A 24,380-nucleotide genomic window follows, 5' to 3' on the forward strand; every position below is an offset into this window, starting at 1 on the left:
GAAGTCGACTTTCTTCTCTTCACTTCTTGTCACTTACAGTGACCACCAAAACAGTACATTTAAATGCTAAAATGGCACCAAAAACACTGGGTTCAAGTACTGCCAATGTGGTAAGATTATGTCCTTAACGGATGGACATAACTACTGCCACCTCTGCCTTGGCCTGGATCACCAGCAGGAATCTTGCTGGGGCTGTGGGCAGATGTCCCCGAGAGCCAGGAGACAGAGGGCAGTCAAAATTGAGAGACTCCGGCAAGGTGAGGCATCATTGGGTTCTTATACCCCATTCCCAGAGGCTTGGAGTCGGCCCAATCATTGCCTGGCCCCCCACGGCAAAAGAGTCACGTCAGTGGGACCCATTGACAACTTGATCAGGCACGGCCAGTTGGTAATAATTCCCTGAAAGCCAGAGCCAGTGAAAAGGGGGGGGGGGGGGGGGGAAGAGGCCAAGCAGCACCACACATGCAGCCTGAAGCACCATCTAAGTGCAGCCCGCAGCCCTCAACATACACTGAGCATAAAAGAGAGTCAGCAGCGTCACACAGGACTCATGCTGTGCCTCCATCTGAATGACCCACGAAGAAAGCATTGAAGGAAACGAAGCAAACATTAACGCCGAATCAAGCAGAGAAGCTGACACACATGCCAAGGCTGACGCACGTGCCGAGGCCGATGCATGAGTCGAAATTGACGCATAACTTGAAGTCGACGCTCGAGTCAAGACAGAAGTAGTTGTTGAAGCTGACTCAACCCTCCAGCCAGTCGTTGCACTTATCGACACAGATGACTTATAGCACGAGGAAAAGGACAGACAAGTCTCCACCATTACTTTTGAGGGAAACACATTCCTCCAAACCTTACACAGATCCTCAGTGTTTATACCTAAGGAGCTCATGGGAGTTCACCACTTGGATGACGAGGAAGTCGGATCTTCTTTTAGAGAGATCATCAGCATCTTCCCTCAGAATTTATTCTGATCTGTCATCACTGTCTTATTGGAAGAGACAATCTCCTCAGTTGCAGGAACCAATTGCTAAGAGACACAAAGTAGCCCCCTGGAGCTTACCACTGGCTGAACACCTTAGAGGACCAGACTCCTTCATACTACAGGCGGTGCTGCTGACTATCCCTCGTGTGGAACATGAGATCTGCCTCTAAGACACAGTCACATGCTGAGCCAGTTTCCACTCTAGAGGGAAAAGTACCCAGACATGTGGGGAGGGGTGGCCTCACAGGCCATGTTCCAAATATCGCACATACTTAAAGCATTCTTCTCCTCACTTGACATTCAGCTGAGCCATCCTCAGCCACCCAAGTCTACCAGCGGAGGAGGACTCTCACCCCGAATCCTCATTCATTCCTGGAGCAAGAACCCAATAGCTCTCTGGATGAGAAAGCAGGCTGAGAACCAAGTCCTTCCCCAGAACCAGATGTTGATATTGTTTCTCAACTGACTTCTCCAGGAAGCTCTACTGATATTCCATCTGACCCCCCCCCTGAGGGTCCTCTGGAGCTGTCATCACCACAAAAAGATTTGACCTAGTCCAAATTTATAGAGAAGGTGAGATCAGCCTTGAAAATAGAAACCAAGAAGTTTCCTGATCCGAGGTCAGAAACACTGGGAATTCTTAAAATCTTTGATTTCCCGGCGGAGCCAATGGCACTGCCATCTCATCCCGTATTAGATGCAGTCATGGATAAGGCCTGGGAGTCCCCGTTCACAGGGTAAACAGATTTATTTATTTATTTATTTAAAGGTTTTTTTTATATACCGCGGAACGTTTCAAACATCACCTCGGTTTACAATGAACAGTAATTTAGCAACAGGCTTTACAATCAATTCAGAAAGAACAAGCATATATCAATAAACAAGGCAATGAGTCAACATATGGTACAATTGAATCCCATCTAATCTTATGGGAGAAACTATGTATAATTACCAACGGTATAAACTTCGGTGTATTATGTACAAATAAAATATACAATCTATGTATAATTAGGTACATTCAGGCAGAGGAAGGCAGATAGTAGTGAGAGAGAAGGGGGGGGGGGGGAGAGAGGCTGGCGGATAGAATGGTGATAGAATGGTAGGAGAGGGAGGCTGTTTGAGGAGTATGAGGGCATTATGTATAAGCTTCTCTGAAGAGCCAAGTTTTTAAGTTTTGTTTGAATTTCTTGAGACAAGGCTCCAGGCGCAGGTCTGTGGGCATTTTATTCCAGATGTTTGTTCCTGCTATGGTAAATGATCGTTCTCTTGTGGAAACATGTTTAATTTGTTTGAGCATGGGAGTCTTGAGTTTGGCTTGGTGAATTGTTCTTGTAGGTCTATTGGATTTGTGGAATGTAAAGTGGTCAGAGAACCATTGCATTTCTTGGTTGTAGATTGATTTGTGTATGAGGGTAAGGACTTTGTATGTAATCCTCAATGCTACTGGTAGCCAGTGGAGGTATTGGAGTACCGGTGTAATGTTGTCATGGCGATGCGCATTAGTGAGTATTCAGGCGGCTGTGTTTTGTAACATTTGTAACGGTTGTAATGAGTTTTTAGGCAATCCAAGTAGAATGGAATTACAGTAGTCCAGCTTTGACAATATTGTAGCTTGTAAAACAGTTCGGAAATCGTGCGGGTGTAGGAGAGATTTGATTCTTTTTAGAGTGTGGAGTTTAAAGAATCCGTTTTTTACAGTGGCTGCAATGAATTTTTTTAGTGAGAAATAGTTGTCTATGATAACACCAAGACTACGGACTTGCTGTAAAGCGAGGGGGCCAGCTTGTGAGTAATTGGTAGGATTGAGGGGGATGTTGCTTTGTGGAGAGATGATAAGTTCTGTTTTGCTAGTATTGATTGCCAGAAAGTTTTCGGTGAGTAGATTCTTTATTTCTTCAAGTGCAGAGTCCCAGATTTTCAGAGCATTGGGTAGAGAGTCCTTAATGGGGATGAGGATTTGCACATCGTCTGCATATATGAAGTGCGGGAATCCAAGTTTCATCAAGAGTCGACATAGAGGGATAAGGTAAATATTAAACAGTGTTGATGAGAGAGAGGATCCTTGAGGTACTCCTTGTTGTAGTTTTCTGGGTTTGGATTGGTGGATGCCAATTTTAACACTGTATTTTCTCTCATTAAGATAGGACTGGAGCCAGCAGAGCGCAGTGCCAGAGATTCCGATTTGAGATAGGCGGGTGATCAGGGTATAGTGATTGACAGTGTCGAATGCTGCTGATATGTCAAGCAGGGCAAGGATGTAAGAGTGACCTGTGTCTAGCGTTTTTAATACTAAATCTGAAAGTGACAGGAGCAGAGTTTCGGTACTATGGTTCTTGCGGAATCCATACTGGGATGGAAGTAGTAGCTGATGTTCATTTAGAAATTCTGTGAGTTTTTTGTTTATGATTTTCTCCATTATTTTGGAAAGGAAAGGAAGGTTCGAAACTGGTTGGTAGATTCCTGGAAGATGGATATAAAGTTCTGGATGCACAAGTCTAATCAATATGGAATAGTGCAACTCCCCCATACTTCAGTAGTGGTGTAATCCGCCATGCATAAGGCCAAGAAATCTTGTCTCCATTCCAGTACACTTCCGAGAAAGGACAATAAGATCCTTGACAAGTTCAGCAGAAAGGTTTTCCAAGAGGTGATGTTGAATGCTAGGATTCAACAGCATCAATTTGATATCACGCAGTATTTATATGAATGCTTGCAAGCCTTAAAGCCATCTATCTCAGGAGATGCAGGTGATCAAACCTCGCCTCCACCACAACCCTTGGCAGACCTGGAAGAAGGTCAGCGGCACTTATTAAGAACCATTTACGAGACCTTTGAAACATCTGTTGCACGTCCACAGCTTTGATAGCAGCTAGAAAAATAGCTTGGCTCCATGCCAGTGCCATTAGGGAAGAAGTCCATGGTAAACTGGCGGACTTACCATGCAAAGCAGACAACCTGTTTGGAGACAAACTTAGGAAAATTGTCTCCCAAATTAAGAATCAAACTATGGCAGTTCTCTCCCTCACTTCTACACCAGAGCAACAGGGCTCCTAAAGGTGCTATTATGGGTAATATAGGAAGCCCTATTAAACAAGGTGCCCCTACCGACAGTATTCTTTGTTCAGGTCACAACCCTACCAAACTTACCAGCCGCCCAGACCGCAGGGGCCACAAAATCAGATCAGAGGTTACCCGAGGGACCAATGGCCTCAGAAACATCAGGGAGGAAAGAATTCCTCCTGATTCGCAACAGCGCAGCCGGTTTAAAGCCTACCTATAGCTGGCAGAAAACTCCAGGATGTCAGTCCGTAAGAAAGTGCCCGATTTAGAGCACTTTTCTTTTAGGAATGCCGCGCTGAAAATTCTCAGCAGTCCCGAGGAGAGCTCCCTCCCTCCATCCCGGCAGATACTACAGTGAGGGAGGAGGAGGAAGTCGGAAGATCTCAACAGCCAGAGCAATCTGCTACCCGAGAAAATTTTAAACTTTGGTTTGGGGAGTTAAGAGCTGACATGGGGCTGCTGAAGCAAGAAATGTACTCAATAGTAGCTGAACTGAGAAATGACTGCTCTGAGATGGGACCCATTTAGAAGCAATGGAACAGAATTAGGAAAAGCAGGAAACTGCAGCGGTGGTTCAGCAAACTCTACAGGAGCTACGAGAAGAAAATGACAAATTGAGAGAATTGGTCGAAGATATGGAGAATCGCTCCAGGAGGAGCAACCTCAGATTTAGAGGAATTCAGCTTATTTGGATTGCCAAAAAGTGATCATGAACATATGTATCTCCATATTAAAACCCATGGAGAGTGAGGCTGAACTGGTGAATATTAAACTGACACGTGCACACAGGGCTTTGGCTAAGGCTCAGAATAATCGCCCTTGAGATATAGTAGTTTGCTTTCATGAGTTCACAATCAAAGAACAAGTGATGGTGAAAAATGTCCAATGGCATGATCACAAAATAGAAGTTTTTCAAGACCTCTTCCCGCTGACAATAAAGAAAAGGAGAGACTTTAAAGAAGTAGTCCAGGTTCTTTGAGCAGGTGGTCACAGCTACACGTGGCTATTTCCATTTGGACTGCAATTTACGATAAATGGAGTGACGTCGAGAGTCCTTATAGTGGAAGAAGGCCAGCAGATCATGCAGGCAGCAGGGCTGCTAGCTGGCACGGCTACCAGATTGCGACATATGGCAGCAACACCGGGAAAAGACCCCGCAAGATGGCAGAGGGGGCAGAATGGAGGGAAATGGCTGCCGCTTCACTCTGGAGGATCTTTCCTAATGCAGGGCCCTGCTTCTTGGCCAGCATCTCTCTATGGGACTTATTATTACTTAATACATTGGCTTTTTTTGGTTCCCTGAAGATTCTGCTACTGACTCAGAATTAATCATCTGGATCTGTCTGGTGAATGGACAGAGTGCTTATTAGCATTTCTTTCTTTTTTTTTTTTGTTTAAATCTTTTTATTGATTATTTGAATAATACAATTAAGAAGAACAACCGTATAATACCAACGAATGAAAAATATACAGACATGTAGTAGCAAGTGTCAACTATACATAGAACCAATATCAAGTACATAAATGCTTTAATATAAACGGTATTGTAAAAGATATCCAAAGCAAAGAGCTAGAGATAAAGAGAGAAGTGTAAGAGAGAGAGAAAAATTAGACCAAGCGGAAAGTTAGAAAAGCAAGAGAGAGATATAGAAGAGAAAGCAAGGAGGTAAGAAAAAAAGAAGAGTGAGAAGGAGGGAGAGGGTACACATCAATCCATATTGAGAGAGATCCTTTACACTTTGCGAATAATTATTTAGAAGCTAAGTCAGTATCAAATGGCTTCCACACTTGTGACCAGGTGGCTAATCTGTTAAATTTTATCGCCATGGCTTCTCATATTTACAATATAGATTTACAGAGTTCCACCATAAGTGCTCTGAGAGCATATCTCTGTGCTTCCAGTTAGATAGAATGTTGTGTTGTGCAATAGTAAGTAAGAAGTCCAATAGTTTATGATGAGGATTGGAGAGTGGAAGAGGTGCATACGCTCCTTTAAGGATTATTATACTGTAGGACAGTGGCCATTTGAGATTTAGGATGTTGAAATAGTCGCCCATACCTGTAGCCAAAAGGTATGAGTGTAAGAGCACGAATATAGCCTGTGATGTAAAGTGGCATTAGATGCTGAACAAGACCATCAAGCATGGGATTCAGTGAGTTCTGCTCTGTGAAGCTTCCATGGGGTCCATACCACCCTATGTAAGATGAAGAAAGATGTCTGTGTTAAACTGGAAGGTAGGGATATGCATATCGAGACATTCCATACATGATTCCAATCCTCTGCAGAAGGCATTTCCCCTATCAGAAGACCAAATGCGGTGTAGTGATTACAAGGGATTCGCTGAGAGAGGAGGCTACATGTCCGTTAGGACCATATTCCAAATATATATCTAGTAAGTAAGGAGATTTATTAAGGAAGCGGTCACACTCCACAGAGGAGTGTATAACGCTGCGAAGTTGCAACCAAGCATAAAATTGAGTTTGAGGTAAATCAAACCAGTCCTGCAGCAATGAGAAGGGAAGTAAGGTTTTATCATGTAGAACAGAGGACAAGGTCCAAATATCCTTGTATTGCCAAATTGGCCAATTAAAGGGTTGTTTACCAATGCGAATTAAGGAATTGTGCCACACAGGAGCTAACTTTGAGGACCGCCATGAGCTGGTGAGTAGTGGGTGTAAAGCTTCCAGTTCTAAAAAAGCCTTGTGAAGAGATCATAAAATCGGACTAGAGGTGTGTTCAGGCATTAGTGATAGGCCTGGAAAAACTTCTAAAGGGGATGGGGAGAGTAGATTGCGTTCTATGCATAGCCATCTTGGTTGGTCCGGTTTAGCCACATGAGAGACAAAATAGTGGCAACCCTGCTGCAAAATAAAAGCTTGATGGTATGCATAGAAGTCAGGAAAGTTAACACCCCCATCGTGTTTACTAGCTTTCAATTTTTTTTAACGCAATTTTAGGAACTTTACCATTCCAGAGAAACTCTGTTAAAAGTCTATCCACGAGATCAAGATGGCTGCCGAACAGTGAGGGTGTGCGGATCGCAGCTCCTACCTCGTCATTTTTCCTCCCGGCTAAATCCTAAGAAATTTTTTCCTATTGACGGTAATCTTTGGCGTTTTTTGCAAAGAAAATGCCGCACACTAAGAGGAAGGCGCGGGTTCGAGAAAATACCTCTACTCCTGATCATTCGAGACAGATGAGGATTGAAGCTGCCTTCGCCCAAACGCCATCTTCAGACCCGGATGTTATGGTCGCTGGGGCTGCGTTGGAGCAGCAGCACAGCCCCCAGACTTTTGAAATATCTCTAAGCCCGGGACATCCAACGACTCCAGACCCGCCTAAGAGAACATCTGACTTAGAGAACGCTACCCAGAGAGGAGATGGAGACTTCCCCTCGGTGAGCCTGGAGGAACCAGGCTCCAGGGAGCGTGGGAAAGAGGCCCAACAACAGCAAGGCCCAGGTGGAGAACTCAAGTCTAGCGGTGGAGGACTTTCGGATGTAGGAGTTGCAGTGAGTAACATTTCTTTCCTCAATACCACTTCTACCTTAGTCCCTTCATTGGAGGAAATAAAAAACATCTTGAATGTGATGCAGAAATCGATAAATACGCTAACGCTGACTGTGAAAGAAGCTATGAATAAAACTATACTAGTAGAAGAAAAAATAAAAATGGTCGAGACAAGAGTGGTATAACATTGGAACAAAAAATAGAAGGGATAGAAAAAATACAAGGGAATCTCATAAGATCGGAGAAAATGTTTCAAAATAAGCTGGAAGCTCAAGAAAATATATCAAAGAGAGCAAACCTGCGTTTCTTAAATTTCCCGAAAACGAAACTACAGTCACCTTTGGACTTGCTAAGAAGTTATTTTGTCAATGTTTTAAAATTTTCATCAGAAAATATTTCAGTAATAGCAACTACATATTATCAAGAACAACGAAGTCGTGAGAAAGGGAAATTGAAACCTGAAGAAAATCATGAGGTACCAGAGGAAGAAACTTTGGATATTACAAATTTTCTAGAAAAATCATTTGAAATGGACATTTCACTAAGAGCGACGCTAATTGTGCAATTCTCCTCTAGGATAGAAAGAGATAATGTATTAAAATTGTACTTTAAATTCCAAAATGTGAAATTCTTTGGCCAGCCATTACGTGTATTTCCAGACATAGCTAGGATAACCCAGATTAAGCGAAAATAATTCTTGGAAATGAGGAAAGAAGTGGTAGAAAGAGGGGAACGTTTTGTACTGCGTTTTCCTTGTCGTTGTTTAATTTCTCGTGGTGATGCAAAGTTTATATTTGTAGACCCTGAACAATTACGGAAACATTTAGATATCTCTGTGCAAACCTAGTAAATCCCAAAGTAGTTGGAAATAAGTGTATTTAGCTGGCGTACCCACTGTTAAATCGGCTATTTTCTTGTTAAAATTATATTTTCCTTAATTGCACTGCTACAATCACCCTTGATCTCCCGGTATTTCCTTTTTATTATACTAATTCAATGCACACAATCCAGGTAACATTTAAAATTTGTTTCTTGTATGTATTCACATAGGTGAAAGAAAGTGTATTATTTTCCTGTGTAACCTGGATAATATGTGAAACATTGAAATTTCTTGTTTGTTTAACAAAAATCAATAAAGTTATAAATCAAAAAAAAAAAGTCTATCCACATGAGTATAAAAATCTGCTGAAAAAAAATGAGGATCATAGAAAGAATATACGTAATCTTAGGGGCTAGGACCATTTTAATAGTTTCCAGTCTACCCCACCAGGTGAGGTGGAGCAGGGACCATTTGAGTGCCGCTTCTTTGAGTTGTTGCAAGATCGTTGTTTCACTGTGTGTTATGGTATCCATTGGACAGGTATAAAAAAATACACCTAAATATTTGAGACCTTTGGAAACCTTTTGTATCTGAAAATGAGAAGTATCTAACATGGATCCTCTATAGTTTACAGGAAGACGTTCCGTTTTGTGCCAGTTAATTTTGTAGCCAGAAAGGGAGGAATAAGATGAGATCAGTGTGAAAAGATTGGGGAGGGAGGGTTCAGGATTCGAAAGAAATAGAAGAACATCAGCATTTGCAGATAATTTAAACGTGTCTGGGCCAATAGTAATTCCTGTAATAGATGTGTCATCTAGAGCGCCAAATATGCTTACACCAACCCTGATTTTTTCCATAGTTTTCAGTATGCTTTGACCAAAAAATACTGGTTCAAAAGGTCTATACTCAATGGATGTAGTAGTGATGTCGCAGATTAAAAAAAAAAAGATTGTTCTCTGCCTCCATCAGCTGGATGAGGAACTAAACCCAATCACTCTGGACTGGTGTAGCAGAAATAAAGGAAATAGAATCAACAGTTAAGTATAAATGTCTCCATTCACATCACTGACCAAAAAAGTACATTAGAGATTCCTCCCACATGTTCCTCAGAAGTTTTTGCCTTGCCTCCACTTTCTTCATTTGTAATCTTGTAATGTATTTTTACTCTGTAATGTAATTTTCTTTACCATTTTACCCTAAGATTCTAAGCCTGTGTCAGCCAGGAAGAAGACTGAGCCCAGCGGCGCAGGGCCTGGGAAGGCAGACATCCCCTGGGAAGGAGTCACGCTCAATAAATGCCTCATCGTGGCATCGTTTGTGGCCCTTTTAAGCATGGGGTTCCAGGTCTTGCAGGGTAAGAGTCCTAGAGAGGTGTGTTTTCACTGCCAAGAGAGAAGTACTATCTATTTATTTATTTAAGAATTTTTCTATACCATTATTAAGTATTAAGGGGCAGATTTTCAAAGGGGTATGCGCGTAGGATACGTAACCCCTAAAAAGCTGCCCCTGTGCGCGCCGAGCCTATGTTGCATAGACTCGGCGGCGCGTGCAAGCCCTGGGATGCGCATAAGTCCCGGGGCTTTCCTGGGGGGGGCGTGTCGGGTCTTTCTCCGTTGACAAGCAGGGACATTACATGTGGGTGACATCATCCAATGGTGCCAAACAGACCTTCTTTCTCAGTTCATAGTTTTTGCTCTTCTGAGTCAGTGTGGGAGTTACGGTGCAGGTGTTGCTTTGTGAGCCCCTCAGTCTTTTTTCTTCCAAGCTTCAGCATGGATGTGTACCCTCTCTCTCATTTTTCTTTTAGTGATATTCCTAGTTTCTTGAAAGTTTTCTAAATTCTTTTATTATTAGGAAGTGCTATTCCTCTGAGCCACTGGTGAACCAGTGTCAAAGAAGCACCGAGCATCAACACCGTCCACGCTGGTGCCCTCAATGCACCATTTACCAGTGTATTGAGCCCTGGTGCCATTGACACATGTAGTCTCTCGCACTATCAACACATCAAACCCTGGTGCCATGGATGCATCAGACCTTGGCACCGTTGATGCATCATACTCAAGTGCTATTGACACATTAAGCCTGGACACCATGAGCCTCGGGGTTGGCACCATTGACACGCTCAGCATTGGCATTACTGATGAAGCTTTTCCTAAAATTATCAGTTCCTTCCATACCCTTAGGGGTAGATTTTAAAAGCCCTGCGCGCCGGTGCGCCTATTCTGCATAGGCTGCCGGCACGCGCAAAGCCCCGGGACGCACGTAAGTCCCGGGGCTTTGCTTGGGGGGGCGATTCGAGGGCAGCACGGCGTTCGGGGGCGTGACACTGTCCGGGGGCGGGGCCAAGTGCTCCGGCACAGCGGCCTGTGCTGGGGCAGGGAGCCGGTGACACCCACAAGTTACGCTGCCAGAGGCAGGCGTAACTCAACGAAATAAGGTAGGGGAGGGGGATTTAGTTAGGGCTGGGGGGTGGGTTAGATAGGGGAAGGGAGGGAAAGGTGGCAGGGGGGGGGGACAAAAAAAAAGTTCCCTCCGAGGCCAGCAGATCGGCTCGGAGCAGGCTCGGCACACGCAAGGTGCACAATTGCGTGCGCCGACCCCGGATTTTATAACATGGTGTAAAAATTAGCCTGTAAGTAGCCTCTACTCGCATACTCCATATTTTATAAATGCTGAAAATATGAATGCGTTTTCACTTTCATGGAAAAAGGAGTTGGTCCAGGGCAGGGCCAACACGTGCAGGGATGGTTAACTTTCAAACAGGTGAGTGTGCGCACATACACAAGTGCGCCAGTGCACGCCCAGTAACATAACCATTTTATAGCATGCATGCATATTATAAAATAGCCTAGGCATGCGTAATGGTGCACTAAATTTTAAGCTTGTGCACGCTCAGCAGCATAAGTTGACTTCCAGGCGCGCAGCTGCCTGTATTTTAAAACAGACGTGGCCAGCTGAGGACCAGATGAACCAGTTCATCCAGCAGTTCGCCCAGCGCTTTCCTAGGTCCTCCCTAACCCCTGCATTCCCCCCAGTTACCCCAGGCCCTTCAAACCCCTCACAGAGGCCTGTATTTTTCTTCCATCGCAGAAGTAAAGTTACACAGCACTGGACCAAGCCGCATGCCCAGGCACATAGGTACTTGTATGCACATCTCTTGGCCGCACTCCAGAATGCCCCATGCCCTGTCTACACCATGCTCCTTTATCTTCCAGTGAGAGATATATGTGCATCGCCGGCTTTATAAAATAGGGTGGGACACACGCACTAGTGCTAGATGTGCGCCCATTTCCTGATTTCAGAGCATGTCCAGCTTTTAAAACGCACCTGATAAGTTGCTATTTTAAAAGACATGCCCATACATTTTCCAACCTACTTGCTTATTTGTGCACCTACTAATTATCTGACATAAGTGATATTAAATATATTTATTGTATAGTACTGACTTGTGGGGAGGTCTGGGTGGACTGGGGCGAGTTCAAGCTGAAGAACCAGGATGGTTTCCTTATTTGGAGAAATTCTGGGTGAACTGGTGGAATAAATGGTAAATTTGTTAATTTTCTAGACACGCATATGTTTTAAAATTGGCCGACTTGCGCATGTAAATCAGGACATATGTAAGTCCTAGTTTACTTTCCCACATGTATATTTTTAAAATAGGTGGATAAAGCATGCGAATTCAGAACATTGAAGTATGTGGTTTCAATGTATTGTATGTCTTCATATTTTGGCTTATATATGTGCATATGTTATGGAGTGAACATACACATATTTTATAATATGTGCATATGTGATACATTCATGTTATAAAATATTGTGGTAAAATCACAAATGGCTAAATATTTTATTTATTAAAAATGTCTTATATCCCGTTAAATCCAACTATGTTGTCCATTATCCATATATACGTGTATGTGTCACCACCCGCAGTTGTTTGAAGTGCGGGAATGTCTTTTAGACTCTCCTTAAATGTCCAGGACCAGGCATTTAGTCTGGTCCATCTTTAGACAGCCCACAAGGGAATCCTAGTTGCAGGGCACTTCTCCTGGGGAGAGGGATAAGGAGGCAGGCTCCAGGGATGTGTTGTGTCCGTCAGTCTCAGATGGCTTCGACCTCTGTGCCTCACCTTCTTCATGCTTTCTCCACTAGCCTTGGGATGATGGCTACCGCTGCTTCTGCAAGCCGCTCTCCCTGGAACGGCTATGGCAAGGCTATCCGCCATGTTTCTCCTGAAGGCCTCCTAGGGTGCGCATGCACATGCCACCCACGTCTTTATCCATGTCATGGCGGGAACCTCGGGGGCGTCCCCCTCGACTGACGTCATGCCATCCGGGTATTTAGCCTGCCCTTCATTTGCTAACAGATTGGGTTAGCAAGGATTGGAATGCCTCCGGTCTAAGCTGCTCTGCCGCTTCCTTGCTGCTGCTGGAAGCTCTCTCTCTACCTAACCTGGTAACCCACTCCTTGGGGGCTCTATGCTCTCTTTCAGGTGCCTATCCGGGACATCAGATACTCATTCCTCGAGGGCCTGCAGTCCCTGCCTTGGTGCCTGTAATCCAACTACTTCTGCCTGCTGGGATCTACACCTATACAGCTACTTGTGTTCATGCCTTGCTACTGAAACCACCTGAACCTACTATTGATGCAGAAGAAGACATCGAGTACAAGGTTGATGCCATTCTTGACGTAAGAAAGAGAGGCAGAGTATGGGAATACCTCCTGTCATGAGAGGGATACAGACCTGAAGAAAACTCTTGGGAACCTATGGCTAATATCATGGACAAAGAGATGCTTCGTCAATTCCACCAATCGCATCCTCGGAAACCAAGACCAGGTAGAGGGTCTGGAGGAGGCCCTTTGAAGGGGGCTACTGTTGCGTCCGTTGGTCTCAGACGGCCTCGACCTCTGTGCCTCACCTTTCTTCATGCTTTCTCCACTAGCCTTGGGAAGATGGCTACCACTGCGTCTGCAAGCCGCTCTCCCCTGCGTCCCCGGAACAGCTATGGCAAGGCTATCTGCCATGTTTCTCCTGAGGGCTTCCTAGGATGCGCGTGCGCACGCCACCCATGTCTTTATCCACGTCATGGCGGGAACCTCGGGGGCGTCCCCCTCGACTGATGTCATGCCATCCGGGTATTTAGCCTGCCCTTCGTTTGCTAATAGATTGGGTTAGCAAGGATTGGAATGCCTCCGGTCTAAGCTGCTCTGCCGCTTCCTTGCTGCTGCTGCTGGAAGCTCTCTTTCTACCTAACCTGGGTACCCACTCCTTGGGGGCCCTATGCTCTCTTTCAGGTGCCTATCCGGGACATCAGGTACTCGCTCCTCGAGGGCCTGCAGTCCCTGCCTTGGTGTCTGTAATCCAACTACTTGTGCCTGCTGGGATCTACACCTATACAGCTACAACTTAGTGAGTAATCTAACTATTGTCAGTCTGTCTCACCCATAACTCAATACTGGGAACCTGCATTGGAACTCCCTATACTACCATTGTAGGACGGGTCTCCTCTGCCGAGGGCCCCTAGTCTGTCTCTACTGAATCACCTCACTACTGCCACCTCTGGTGGTATCTTCAAGCTGTACAATAAAAGACAAAGCCTCTGTGTTTGTGTGTCTCGAGTCTAGCCTAGGACTGTGGTTCCTCACGGAGCTCCTCCCCGTGGGAGTGGCCATCACTGCAGTACCCAAGAATCCACTCAAACATCTCAAAACCCTAACAGGATGACAGCGGGCCCACATGCGAGGAGAAGGAAGCAGGTGCTATGCTAAAAAGTTACTTATCTGAAGATTTCTGCATTTTGTTTCCAGCACTGCTGAGGTAAGCAGGCTTTGATGATTTAATTTTACCTGTAAATAATAAAATTCTGTAGAAGAATAGCTGGCGTGCACCCTATTCTGTCCTTTGGCAAGCCAAGGTCCCCTTATGCTGTATTACATATGATATTAACAGTGGGATGTTCCTGTTCTAAGCAGTTGTACAGACAGAGACCCAAACCAGCAGCAGAAAAGAGAGGACATTTATTTTCTCTGGGACCTAACTGCTGCAGCAGTATTAAGTACAGCAGGCCAAGGGGGTAGCGCCTCCTGGATAGTCATTCTGTGTATCATGAGCTCCTGAATAAAAAGTAAGGAACCGCAGCAGGAAAAGCCTTGGAGGTGCTAAGGTTTATTAACTGACATGGAGTGATTAGTTCAGGCCCTTACTGAAGGGCAGCAGCAACTCCAGAAAATGGTTCAAGCCTTACATGAACACTTTAACCAGCAACAGGGGGTGAAGGCACAGATAACCCAGGCAATGCAAGCCACCACAACACACCATTGACTCCAGTTTTAAAGTTAAGATAGGAAAAGACCTAGATATTTTCTTAAGGAATTTTGAAAGAAACACCTGCATGACTGGCTGGCCAGAAGTCACCTGGACCACCTACCTGGCAAATCTGCTCACAGGCTGCCCAATCAGAGGGACAAACTAGCGATTTGGAAGTCAAAACTACCATCCGGGAAAAGGTGGGTTACACTATGGAGACATAGCAGAAACAATTCCGACGTGGAACACTACAGCCTGGGGAAGTCCATGGAGTCTTTTTCATCAGCTAAAGGATGTTGGATGGAAGTGGCTACAGTCAGAAGCAAAAAACAGGGGTAAACTGATCTCCACACATCTTTTGGTTTCGAAGTTTATGAAAGGCTTATGATATACTAAACTGCCAGTGACCAAGCCACCTGTTCAGTGGGACCTTAATGTGGTTCTAGAACAACTTATTAAGCCACCTTTTGAACCATTGGATTTGGCTTCTCTGAAGTTTCTCACATGAAAAGCATTATTCCTTGTTGTGATCATGTCAGCTAGAAGAGTCAGTGAGCTTCAGGTATTTATACATTACTCTCCTTATATGCAGTTTTTCCACAATAGAGTGGTACTCTGCACCCATCCAAAGTTTCTGCCAAAGATGATGTCAGCTTTTCTTATGACACAAGCCATCATGTTTCACATATTTTTTCCAAGGCTATGTGCACATGAAGGTGAAAAAGCCTTTCATTTTTTGGACTGTAAAAGAGCCTTGGCTTATTACAGGAAGAGAACACAACTACATCATCAAGCCTCATAATTGTTTGTGTCTTATGGCCATAACTGACTGGACATAGCAGTAGCCAAACATACATTGTCCAATTGGCTAGAAGACTGTATCACACATTGTTGTGCACTTGCTGGCCTCCAGATTACAAACTCAGTTAAGGCTCTTCAAGTGAGGGCCATGGCTGCATCAGTGGCTCATCTGCAAGCCATGCCTGTTGAAGACATTTTCAAAGCTGCCACTTGGTCATCACTTCATGTCCCATTTCTGTCTGAACAATCTCTCAATAAGCAACAGAAAATTTGGACAAGACGTTTTACACAGCCTGCTCACCTGAAAGGATATGCTCTATGGTGGGGTCCGGGTTGTTTATTCACTAAATGTTCCACTGCAGCCCTGAGCTTGTGACTCTCCAGGAGTCATGGCTAATTCAGCCCTGCTTGTTAACAGAGAAATCAAGCTTGCTTATGGTAAGTAGTGTTCTCTATAGACAGCAGGATGAATTAACCATGCTAAATACCCGCCGTCCTGGAGAGTTGATTAGATAGATTTAGCTCTAAAATCAACTGAGGGGCTCACAAGGTGTAGTGCCTGCATGGGAACTCCTGTACATGCTCAACAGAGCAAAATATCTATGAGCTAAGAGCAAAGGGTCTATTTGGTGCCATCAGATGATGTCACCCACGGTTCACAACTAATTCATCCTGCTGTCTATGGAGAACACTGTTTTCGGTAAGCAAACTTGCTTTTTTTCCTAAAGGGAGGTTTAGGATAGACAAAAGGAAGAACTTTCTAACAGTAAAGGTAGTTAACCCATTATGACTCAGTGTCCTACTTAAAAGATAGCTTCTTAAAGAATTTGGGTCATAATGGGTTAAACACTAGACCAAACTACCTTGGGGAGGAGGGGATAGAAACTCTTTTAGTGGCAGTTTTGAAGAGCAAGTTATGCATAAACCTATCTGGGATCGTTCAGCTACATTGGATCTTGCTTAGGGTCAGGGAGACAGACTTGATGACCTCTGGATGTTATGGCTAGCGTCAGTCTCTAGCAAGCACTCGAGGCTTGGCATACCAAGGCTCTCTAGGTGGAAGAGAAGTGAGGTGTGCCCTTGCAGTGGTGAAGACTGTCCAGGTCCCGGCCACTCCGCCGACCTTCATGCCCCGGGAGACCACACTATTATGGTGGTCTCTGAACAGTCCTCCAACCGTTCCCAGCCCTTTCGGACCTGCCGCAGGGAGCAGCAGAGGCGGCAGGCCGGACGGAGGCCAGGTTGGCACAGGACTGAAGCGGAGAAAGCAAGGCCTTGGAACTTGGAGCAAAGCACAGAGGAGGTCAGGACGAAGACAGGAACAAGAAGGATGAGCAGGACCCTCAGGTGCCCTACCATTCCATTGCCAACGGGCGGCCTCAATGGACGGTCGCAGACCACACTGTCTCCTTCACGCCCTACACAGCCAAGAGGCTGGTCGCGGACCATGTGAAGAGCGGGAGAGGCTCGGGAAGTCACACAGCACAAGGTAGTGGAAAACCCTCAGGTCCTTCAGAGTTGGAACTAGGAATCAGAAGCAAGAGTCTAGGGACTCTGAACAGAAGCAGGAACTCTCGGAGGCATGGGTCCCACATCCTGGAACATCAGGACTGGAACATCAGGAGCAAGCAGGAACATCAGGAAGTCCAAGGGAGACACAGACTAGGTAGACCAGCGCCATTGCCGAAACAAGGACTGAGTGCAGAGGACGTGCTTTTATAGGACAGGAACAAGCCACTCCCTAGGAGGAGTTCAGATGGGCCATACCTGGCTGGCCATATAACTGGAGAGAAGAGCTGCAGGCCGACCCCTAGGGAGAAGGGCGTGGCCCAAACCAGGAAGTCCAGGCGAAGACTGAAGCAGACCTCAGGCAGGCCCCGAGGACGTCGAAGGCCTCCCAGGCCATGGAGCAAAAGCTGGGCAACCAGATCAGGCAAGACCCTGGCTTCGGAGTGGCCTCCAGAGAAAGGTGAGAGGCCTCCCGTAGCTCCAACTACGGGAGGAATCATAACACTGGAGCTCCCTTCTAACTCTGTCTTTCTGTAATTCTATGACTTCTATAAACTTCCCTATTGTGGGTGTGTGCTTGCTAAATGGTATTTCAGTTTTGCAAACCTAAGCCTGCACCAGAAAACCCAGGGCCCATTACAGGAAGTACTGCATATGCTGACGCAGTCATTTCTCTGGCCATCAGTCATGTGACAGTTTGCCTTATTAACACAATACGAGAGCTCAGCTCTCATGTGTACTGTGGGCCAATAAATCCTTCAGGTTTCTCAGACTCCACATCTCTCCTGCCCTTTCTTTTCAACCACCCATCCCTTCTCTGGGACCAGTTTCCTCCAGATCCCCAATCATCACATTTTCAAAAAATGATTACATCTCTTTTCTCCTCACTTATGGTACCTTTATATATAACCTCTGCTGCCCCATATCAACCTCAAATCCTGGTCACTCACCCTTTCCTCTGCTCTCAGTCTAGTTCTTGAACTGCTTATACTCAGTAAAGTCCTTGGACAAGGGCACTAAATATATGCCACTAATGATAATGTAATCTGCATTGTACATAATTTATGGAGTTTGCAGAGTTTAAGTACTTTAAATAAATAAAAATAATCATAATAATTCTCCAGATTGCTATGCTGCAGAGCAGGAGTGAGGTGCATTGGCAGAACTTTGTGTGTTGATCTCAGTACTGAAATAGCAGGGTTACTGCAGAGCAGGAGTGAGGTTCTTTGGCAGAGTGTATGTATGGTGCTAAGACAAGTACTAGAATAGAATGAAAGAAACTTGCAGTTTTTAAATAGACAAGGGCATGAAGGAGAGAAAGCATATTTCTGGACTCGAGACTAATGTCTCCTCTTTTTTAGATGCTGTAGACATGGAGGATGAGGTGCTGGAAGTAGACACCATCGTGTGGACTCAGCCAGAGAGCAGTCCAGCAGAAGATATCACTGAGGAACTGGTAAGGAGCCTCAAGAGCAGAATGTACTGTCCTAGGAATACTCCAGAGTTGAAAGGAGCAGCTAGGTGTGAAGAGAAGGAAACAGCAATCTCCAATACAGATCTGAAACCAGTTTGTTTTCTTATTGTACCTGAAGAGATAGATTTCTTTCTCACAGGACAAGCAGGATGGTAGTCCTCACATATGGGTGACATCATAGGATGGAGCCCAATCACGGAACACTTTTGTCAAAGTTTCTAGAGCTTTGACTGGCACCTATTGGGCATGCCCAGCAGTGCACTGACCCTGCATCCAGCAGGGATCCCCCTTCAGTCTCTCTTTTTCCACGCAGCAGTAGCCACGCGGGTTAAGGAGCTCTCTAGAAATTCCTGACAGGAATTTTCCTCCCGGAACTTCTTTAAAAATTTTTCAAAACATTCTACCTGATAGGGATCTTCCTATCGATATTGGTGCTCCGCGGTCGAAAGGTAAGGTTTTACCTCTGTTACTGTTGCTTCTCGTTGAGTTTTCCATTTGGGGCCTATCAGCCATTGACCGCACTGTGGCTAAATTTTTGTCGAATCCTTGGCGTTGGGTTTTCGTCGTTCCCCCCGATTGTCCTCGGACAATGTCCGTCACAGACCCGCATAGAGTATTGTGTATTGTGCCTGGGGTCCGGCCGTGATACACTAATTTGCACCAAATGTGTCCAAATGACGCTGAAGGGCCGTAAAGCCCGCTTAGAAAAGATGGAGTTTCTTTTTCATTCAAAACTCCCGACTCCATCGACCGCTTCGACTTCGTCTGAGCCGGTGCCATCGACCTCTTGCCAGCAACGGGACACTGGTGCTGCCCGACTGGCATAGACTACTCCGAAGGTGTCGACATCTTCCTCATCACCTCAGGAGAAGGATCAAGGGAAACATCGTGAAAAGCGTCAACACAGTCATCAAAAAGCTCAATCCGCTGATCCAGGCAATCCCTCGACATCACCGTCGACAGAGCCACCGACAAAGAAAACCCGTCCAGAGAAGACCCTATCCTCCTCTGTTACCGGGTCACCGAGGCGTTCCCCAACTTCATCGGTGCAGGGAGCCATGACTCCACTTTTACCGGTGGACCCTCCGGCTATGCCTCTATTGCCTCCTACTCTGGAGCCGGGGTTGCTCGCCCCAGGCCTCCGTGAGGAATTGGATCGGTTGATCCAAGAGGCCATCGGAAAAGCTCTGCAGGGATTCCAGCCTCTATCGATACCGGTGCCCGAGCCGGTCACCGATCCGATTCCCATGGTGCTTGCACCGACTGGGTAAACTGGATGGGTTGATCAGTGCCCTTCCACCGCTGGAACCAATGGCACCGGTATGCCCTCTTCCTTCGACGCCTTTGTCGTCGGATGGTGAAGAAACACAGATACCCATACCGCTGTCTGGAATTCTGCCACCGTCTCATCCACTGATGCCTTTGGTGCCTCCACTGATGCCTTTGGTGCCTCCATCGATACCGTCAATACCTCTCCCGATGCCGTCGATGCCCAGGCCTGGCCCTTCGGGAATAATGCCATTTCTTCCCTCTGAAGATCCTCAGGGAGCTGGTGATCAACCATATGATCCTTGGACTGATGATTCTTCCCAAGATACAGATGGTCTGCCTTCACAACCCTCTCTCCCTGAGGAGAGAAGGCATTCTCCTCCAGAGGATCTCTTTTTTATTAACTTCATTAAAGAAATGTCTGAAATAATTCCTTTTCAGCTTCAGACTGAAGAGGATTCAAGGCACAAGATGCTAGAAGTGCTCCAGTTTCTTGATTGCCCCTAAGGAAATCATGTCTAGTCCCATTCATGAAATCCTAATTGATCTTCTGAAGAGGAACTGGGAACACCCAGGGTCGATTCCGCCTGTCAACCGTAAAACAGATGCCACCTATCTAGTGCAGTCAGCTCCTGGGTTTCAGAGATCACAACTGGATCATCACTCAGTGGTTGTGGAATCAGCTCAGAAAAAGGCACGGCGTTCCAAACCTCATTCTTCCATACCTCCAGGGAAGGAGCAAAAATCCCTGGATGCTTTTGGCAGACGGGTTTTTCATGGTTCAAATTTATATCTCACATTGCTTCTTACCAGTTATACATGATCCAGTATAACAGAAACCTTTTTAAGAAGATCCAGGATTTCTCTGAATCTTTACCTGACTAGTTCCAGAATGACCTGAATGCTCTGACTCAAAAAGGCCTAGATGCGGGCAAGCATGAGGTCCGTGCTGCATACGACATATTTGACACTGCCTCTAGATGTCCGCAGCGGGGATTAGTGCAAGAAGATGGGCCTGGTTAAAATCTTCAAACCTAAGATCAGAGGTATAGGACAAGTTGGCTGACCTGCCCTGTACTGGTGATAATCTCTTTGGAGACAAGATCCAGGAGACTGTGGCGCAGCTAAAGGACCACCATGAAACGCTGCGTCAACTTTCCTCAGTGCCTGCTGATTTCTCATCTACCTCTAGGAGGATATTCAGATGAGATTCTAAGAGGCTGGCTTATAAACCAAGAAGGTACTATCCTCCGGCTTCCCGAGGTCACCCTTTCAAGCCTTATCAAAAAGGTCAGTCCAGGCAATCCAGACCTCAGAAGGCCCAACCTGCTCCTCAGCCAGGACCAGTGTCAGGGTTTTGACTCCTTCCTGGAGAGCATAAGCCAACCTCCGCTACCATCTGTACCGATCGGAGGTCGATTGTGCCACTTCACCAACATTTGGCACACAGTCACCACCGATCAGTGGGTACTTGCAGTAGTCACTCATGGTTACCACCTCAATTTCCTGACTGTACCGGCGGACTCCCCACCTCAACTGATGTGGGGATCGTCTGACCACTCTCTCCTTCTGAAACAGGAGGTTTCAACCCTCCTCCAGTCACGGGCAATAGAACCCATGCCCCCTCCCAACAGGGGCAGGGGTTCTATTCCTGGTATTTCCTAATCCCAAAAATGTCAGGTGGCTTTTGTCCAATTCTGGACCTTCACGCCCTAAACAAGTATCTACAAAGAGAGTTCAAGATGGTAACCTTGGGTTCGCTACTTCCTCCTCTGCAAAAAGGAGATTGGCTGTGCTCTCTAGATCTCCAGGATGCATACACACACATCTTGATTATTCCATCCCATCGCAAATTCCTGCGATTCTTGGTTGGCCCTCATCACTTTCAGTACCGTGTCCTACCATTCGGCCTAGCGTCTGCTCCACGAGTATTCACCAAGTGCCTCGTAGTAGTCGCCGCCTTTCTCAGGAGTCAGGGGGTCCATGTGTACCCTTATCTCGACAATTGGTTGATAAAGGCTCCGACTCAACTAGCCGCAGTGGCATCCTTGCGTCTCACTCTCCATACCCTGATCTCCCTAGGGTTTCTAATCAACTATCCCAAATCTAAGATAGTTACATCCCAAACCCTTTCCTTTACAGGGGCCGACCTAAACTCAATACAGGCGAAAGCCTTCCTCCCTCAGGATCGGGCTTTCACCCTAGTCCCTCTGGCACATCATTTACAGACTCAAGTATCCTCAACTGCTCGTCACTTCCTCATACTGTTGGGCCACATGGCTTCCATGGTGCATGTCACTCCGATGGCCTACCTAGCAATGAGAGTTATGCAATGGACCTTAAAATACCAGTGGATTCAAGCTTGTCAACTAATGTCCAGCATTGTTCAAGCTACCACACAGCTCCGACTATCGCTGGCCTGGTGGATGCAACACTCCAATTTACTTCAAGGCCTTCCATTTCAGGCTATGGAACCTCAAATTACCTTGACAACAGACGCCTCCAACCTAGGGTGGAGTGCTCATATAGGTGACCTACAGACTCAGGGAACCTGGTCTCCAGAGGAAGCCAAACACCAGTTAAATTTCCTGGAGCTTCAGGCAATTAGATATGCCCTCAGGACTTTTCAGGATTGCCTTTCAAACAAGGCCTTCCTGATTCAAACCGACAATCAGGTGGCAATGTGGTACATCAACAAGCAAGGGGGAACAGGCTCCTACCTCCTGTGTCAGGAAGCTGCACAGATATGGGCGTGGGTCCTTTCCCACTCAATGTGCCTCACAGCCACCTACTTGCCGGGCGTGGACAATGTGTTGGCGGACAAGTTGAGTCGCACGTTTCTTCCGCACAAGTGGTCTCTCAACCGCACGGTAGTGGACACAATATTCCAACGTTGGGGCTATCCTCACATAGACTTATTTGCATTAGTCCACAATCGCAAAGAACAAACTTCTGCTCTCTGACTCGCAGCCACCATTCGCAACCGAGAAATGTTTTCTCCTCTCGTGGGCCAGCGGTCTCCTCTATGCATACCCTCCACTTCCACTATTATCGAAGACTCTCATGAAGTCATGGAAGGACAAGGGTGTCATGATTCTGATAGCCCCTCACTGGCCACGCCAGGAGAACAGGCTTTGCATTCCTTGGACTGCAAACGTGCTCTAGCTTTCTATCTGGACTGCACGTTGGCCCACAGGAAATCCACTCAATTGTTTGTTTCTTTTGATACCAACAAATTGGGAAAACCTGTTGGAAAGCAGACCCTCTCCTCTTGGTTGGCGGAATGCATTTCTTTTTGCTACTAGCAAACAGCATTCCGCTACAAGACCGTGTGAAAGCACACTCTATCAGGGCCATGGCGACATCAGTAGTGCACCTCCGTTCTTTGCTGCTTGCTGATATTTGTAAGGCTGCTACCTGGAGTTCTCTCCATACCTTCGCAGCCCATTATTGCTTGGATAAGGCTGGCACACAGGATTCCATTGTTGGCCAGTCTGTTCTACGCACTTGTTTTCAGTTTAACTTCCCAACATCTTTCCACCGGAACCGTTCATGGTTTCAGGATGCCCTTCAACCAAATTTCCACCCCTGTTGTTGTGCCTGTTGCACATCTTTGGGTGCATTTGGTGCTTTTGCTCAGGCATCCTTAGCTCGGTACTCACCCATAGGAAAGCAGAGTTGCTTACCTGTAACAGGTGTTCTCACAGGACAGCAGGATGTTAGTCCTCATGAAACCCGCCCATCACCCCGCGGAGTTGGGTTCATTATGTTTTCTTATTTTATTTTTCGCACATACTTTTACTATAAGACGAGACTGAAGGGAGACCCCTGCTGGTTGCAGGGTCAGTGCATAGCTAGTCATGCCCAGTAGTGCCAGTCAAAGTTCTAGAAACTTTAAGTATTCCATGATTGGGCTCCATCCTGTGATGTCACCCATATGTGAGGACTAACATCCTGCTATCCTGTGAGAACACCTGTTACAGGTAAGCAACTCTGCTTTCTTTTGTTTTTGGAATGAAAGGTGTGACTTTTTTGTTCCCTCCCTTTCCCTGTCATTTAAAAAATGCTCCTTCCCAAGCCTGCTCTTCAGCTGCCTATGCTGTATTCCAAAAGTATTTACTGCCAGCCTTCAAAGGGTACAAACAGGTCAGTTTTTCAGGATGTCCCTAATGAATGAATATACATCAGATAAATTTGCATACGATGCAAATGTGCATGTAGACTTGTTTCATGCATATTCATTAGGGATATCCTGAAAACCTGACCTGTTTGCGGGCCTTGAGGGTTAGGAGTGTATTCAGCATACTTCCTGCATGGGGTTCTAATGAAGATTCACTCTCCAGCTGTCTGTGCTGTATTCATGCTTTACGTCTGTGTTCCACCTGTGTGGGGTGCTGATGAAGATCTGATTTTCAGGTGTCCGTGCTGTAGTCATGCTTCACATGTAACAGTTTGACAGCTTCATGGGACTATGACAATTCTGTTCTTCAGTTATCCATGTTGTATTCATTCTTCACATGTATTTTCGTGATCCTTGCTTGGGTTCAGCCAAGTCACCATTTACTCTAGATTTATTAGGTTGGGAGGGTGTTCAGTAGAAAGGTCTTATTTCTCTTTGGGAAGCAGAGCTGTATTAGAACAAAAA

At 45.9% G+C, this 24,380-nt stretch overlaps 1 protein-coding gene across 3 annotated transcripts in view; it reads left to right on the forward strand.

Annotated features, from left to right (window-relative positions):
* Nucleotides 1-24,380, forward strand: part of LOC115096411 (junctional sarcoplasmic reticulum protein 1-like) — a 124,813-nt gene that overhangs the window by 96,750 nt on the left and 3,683 nt on the right. For all 3 annotated transcript variants that reach the window (XM_029610976.1, XM_029610975.1, XM_029610974.1), the window contains 2 exons: nucleotides 9,580-9,732; nucleotides 18,354-18,448. In XM_029610976.1, coding sequence (XP_029466836.1) covers nucleotides 9,580-9,732; nucleotides 18,354-18,448 — 248 coding nt within the window. The remainder of the gene's footprint in view (nucleotides 1-9,579; nucleotides 9,733-18,353; nucleotides 18,449-24,380) is intronic.

Source organism: Rhinatrema bivittatum, chromosome 8 (assembly GCF_901001135.1).
Source record: "Rhinatrema bivittatum chromosome 8, aRhiBiv1.1, whole genome shotgun sequence".
Lineage (NCBI taxonomy): Eukaryota > Metazoa > Chordata > Amphibia > Gymnophiona > Rhinatrematidae > Rhinatrema > Rhinatrema bivittatum.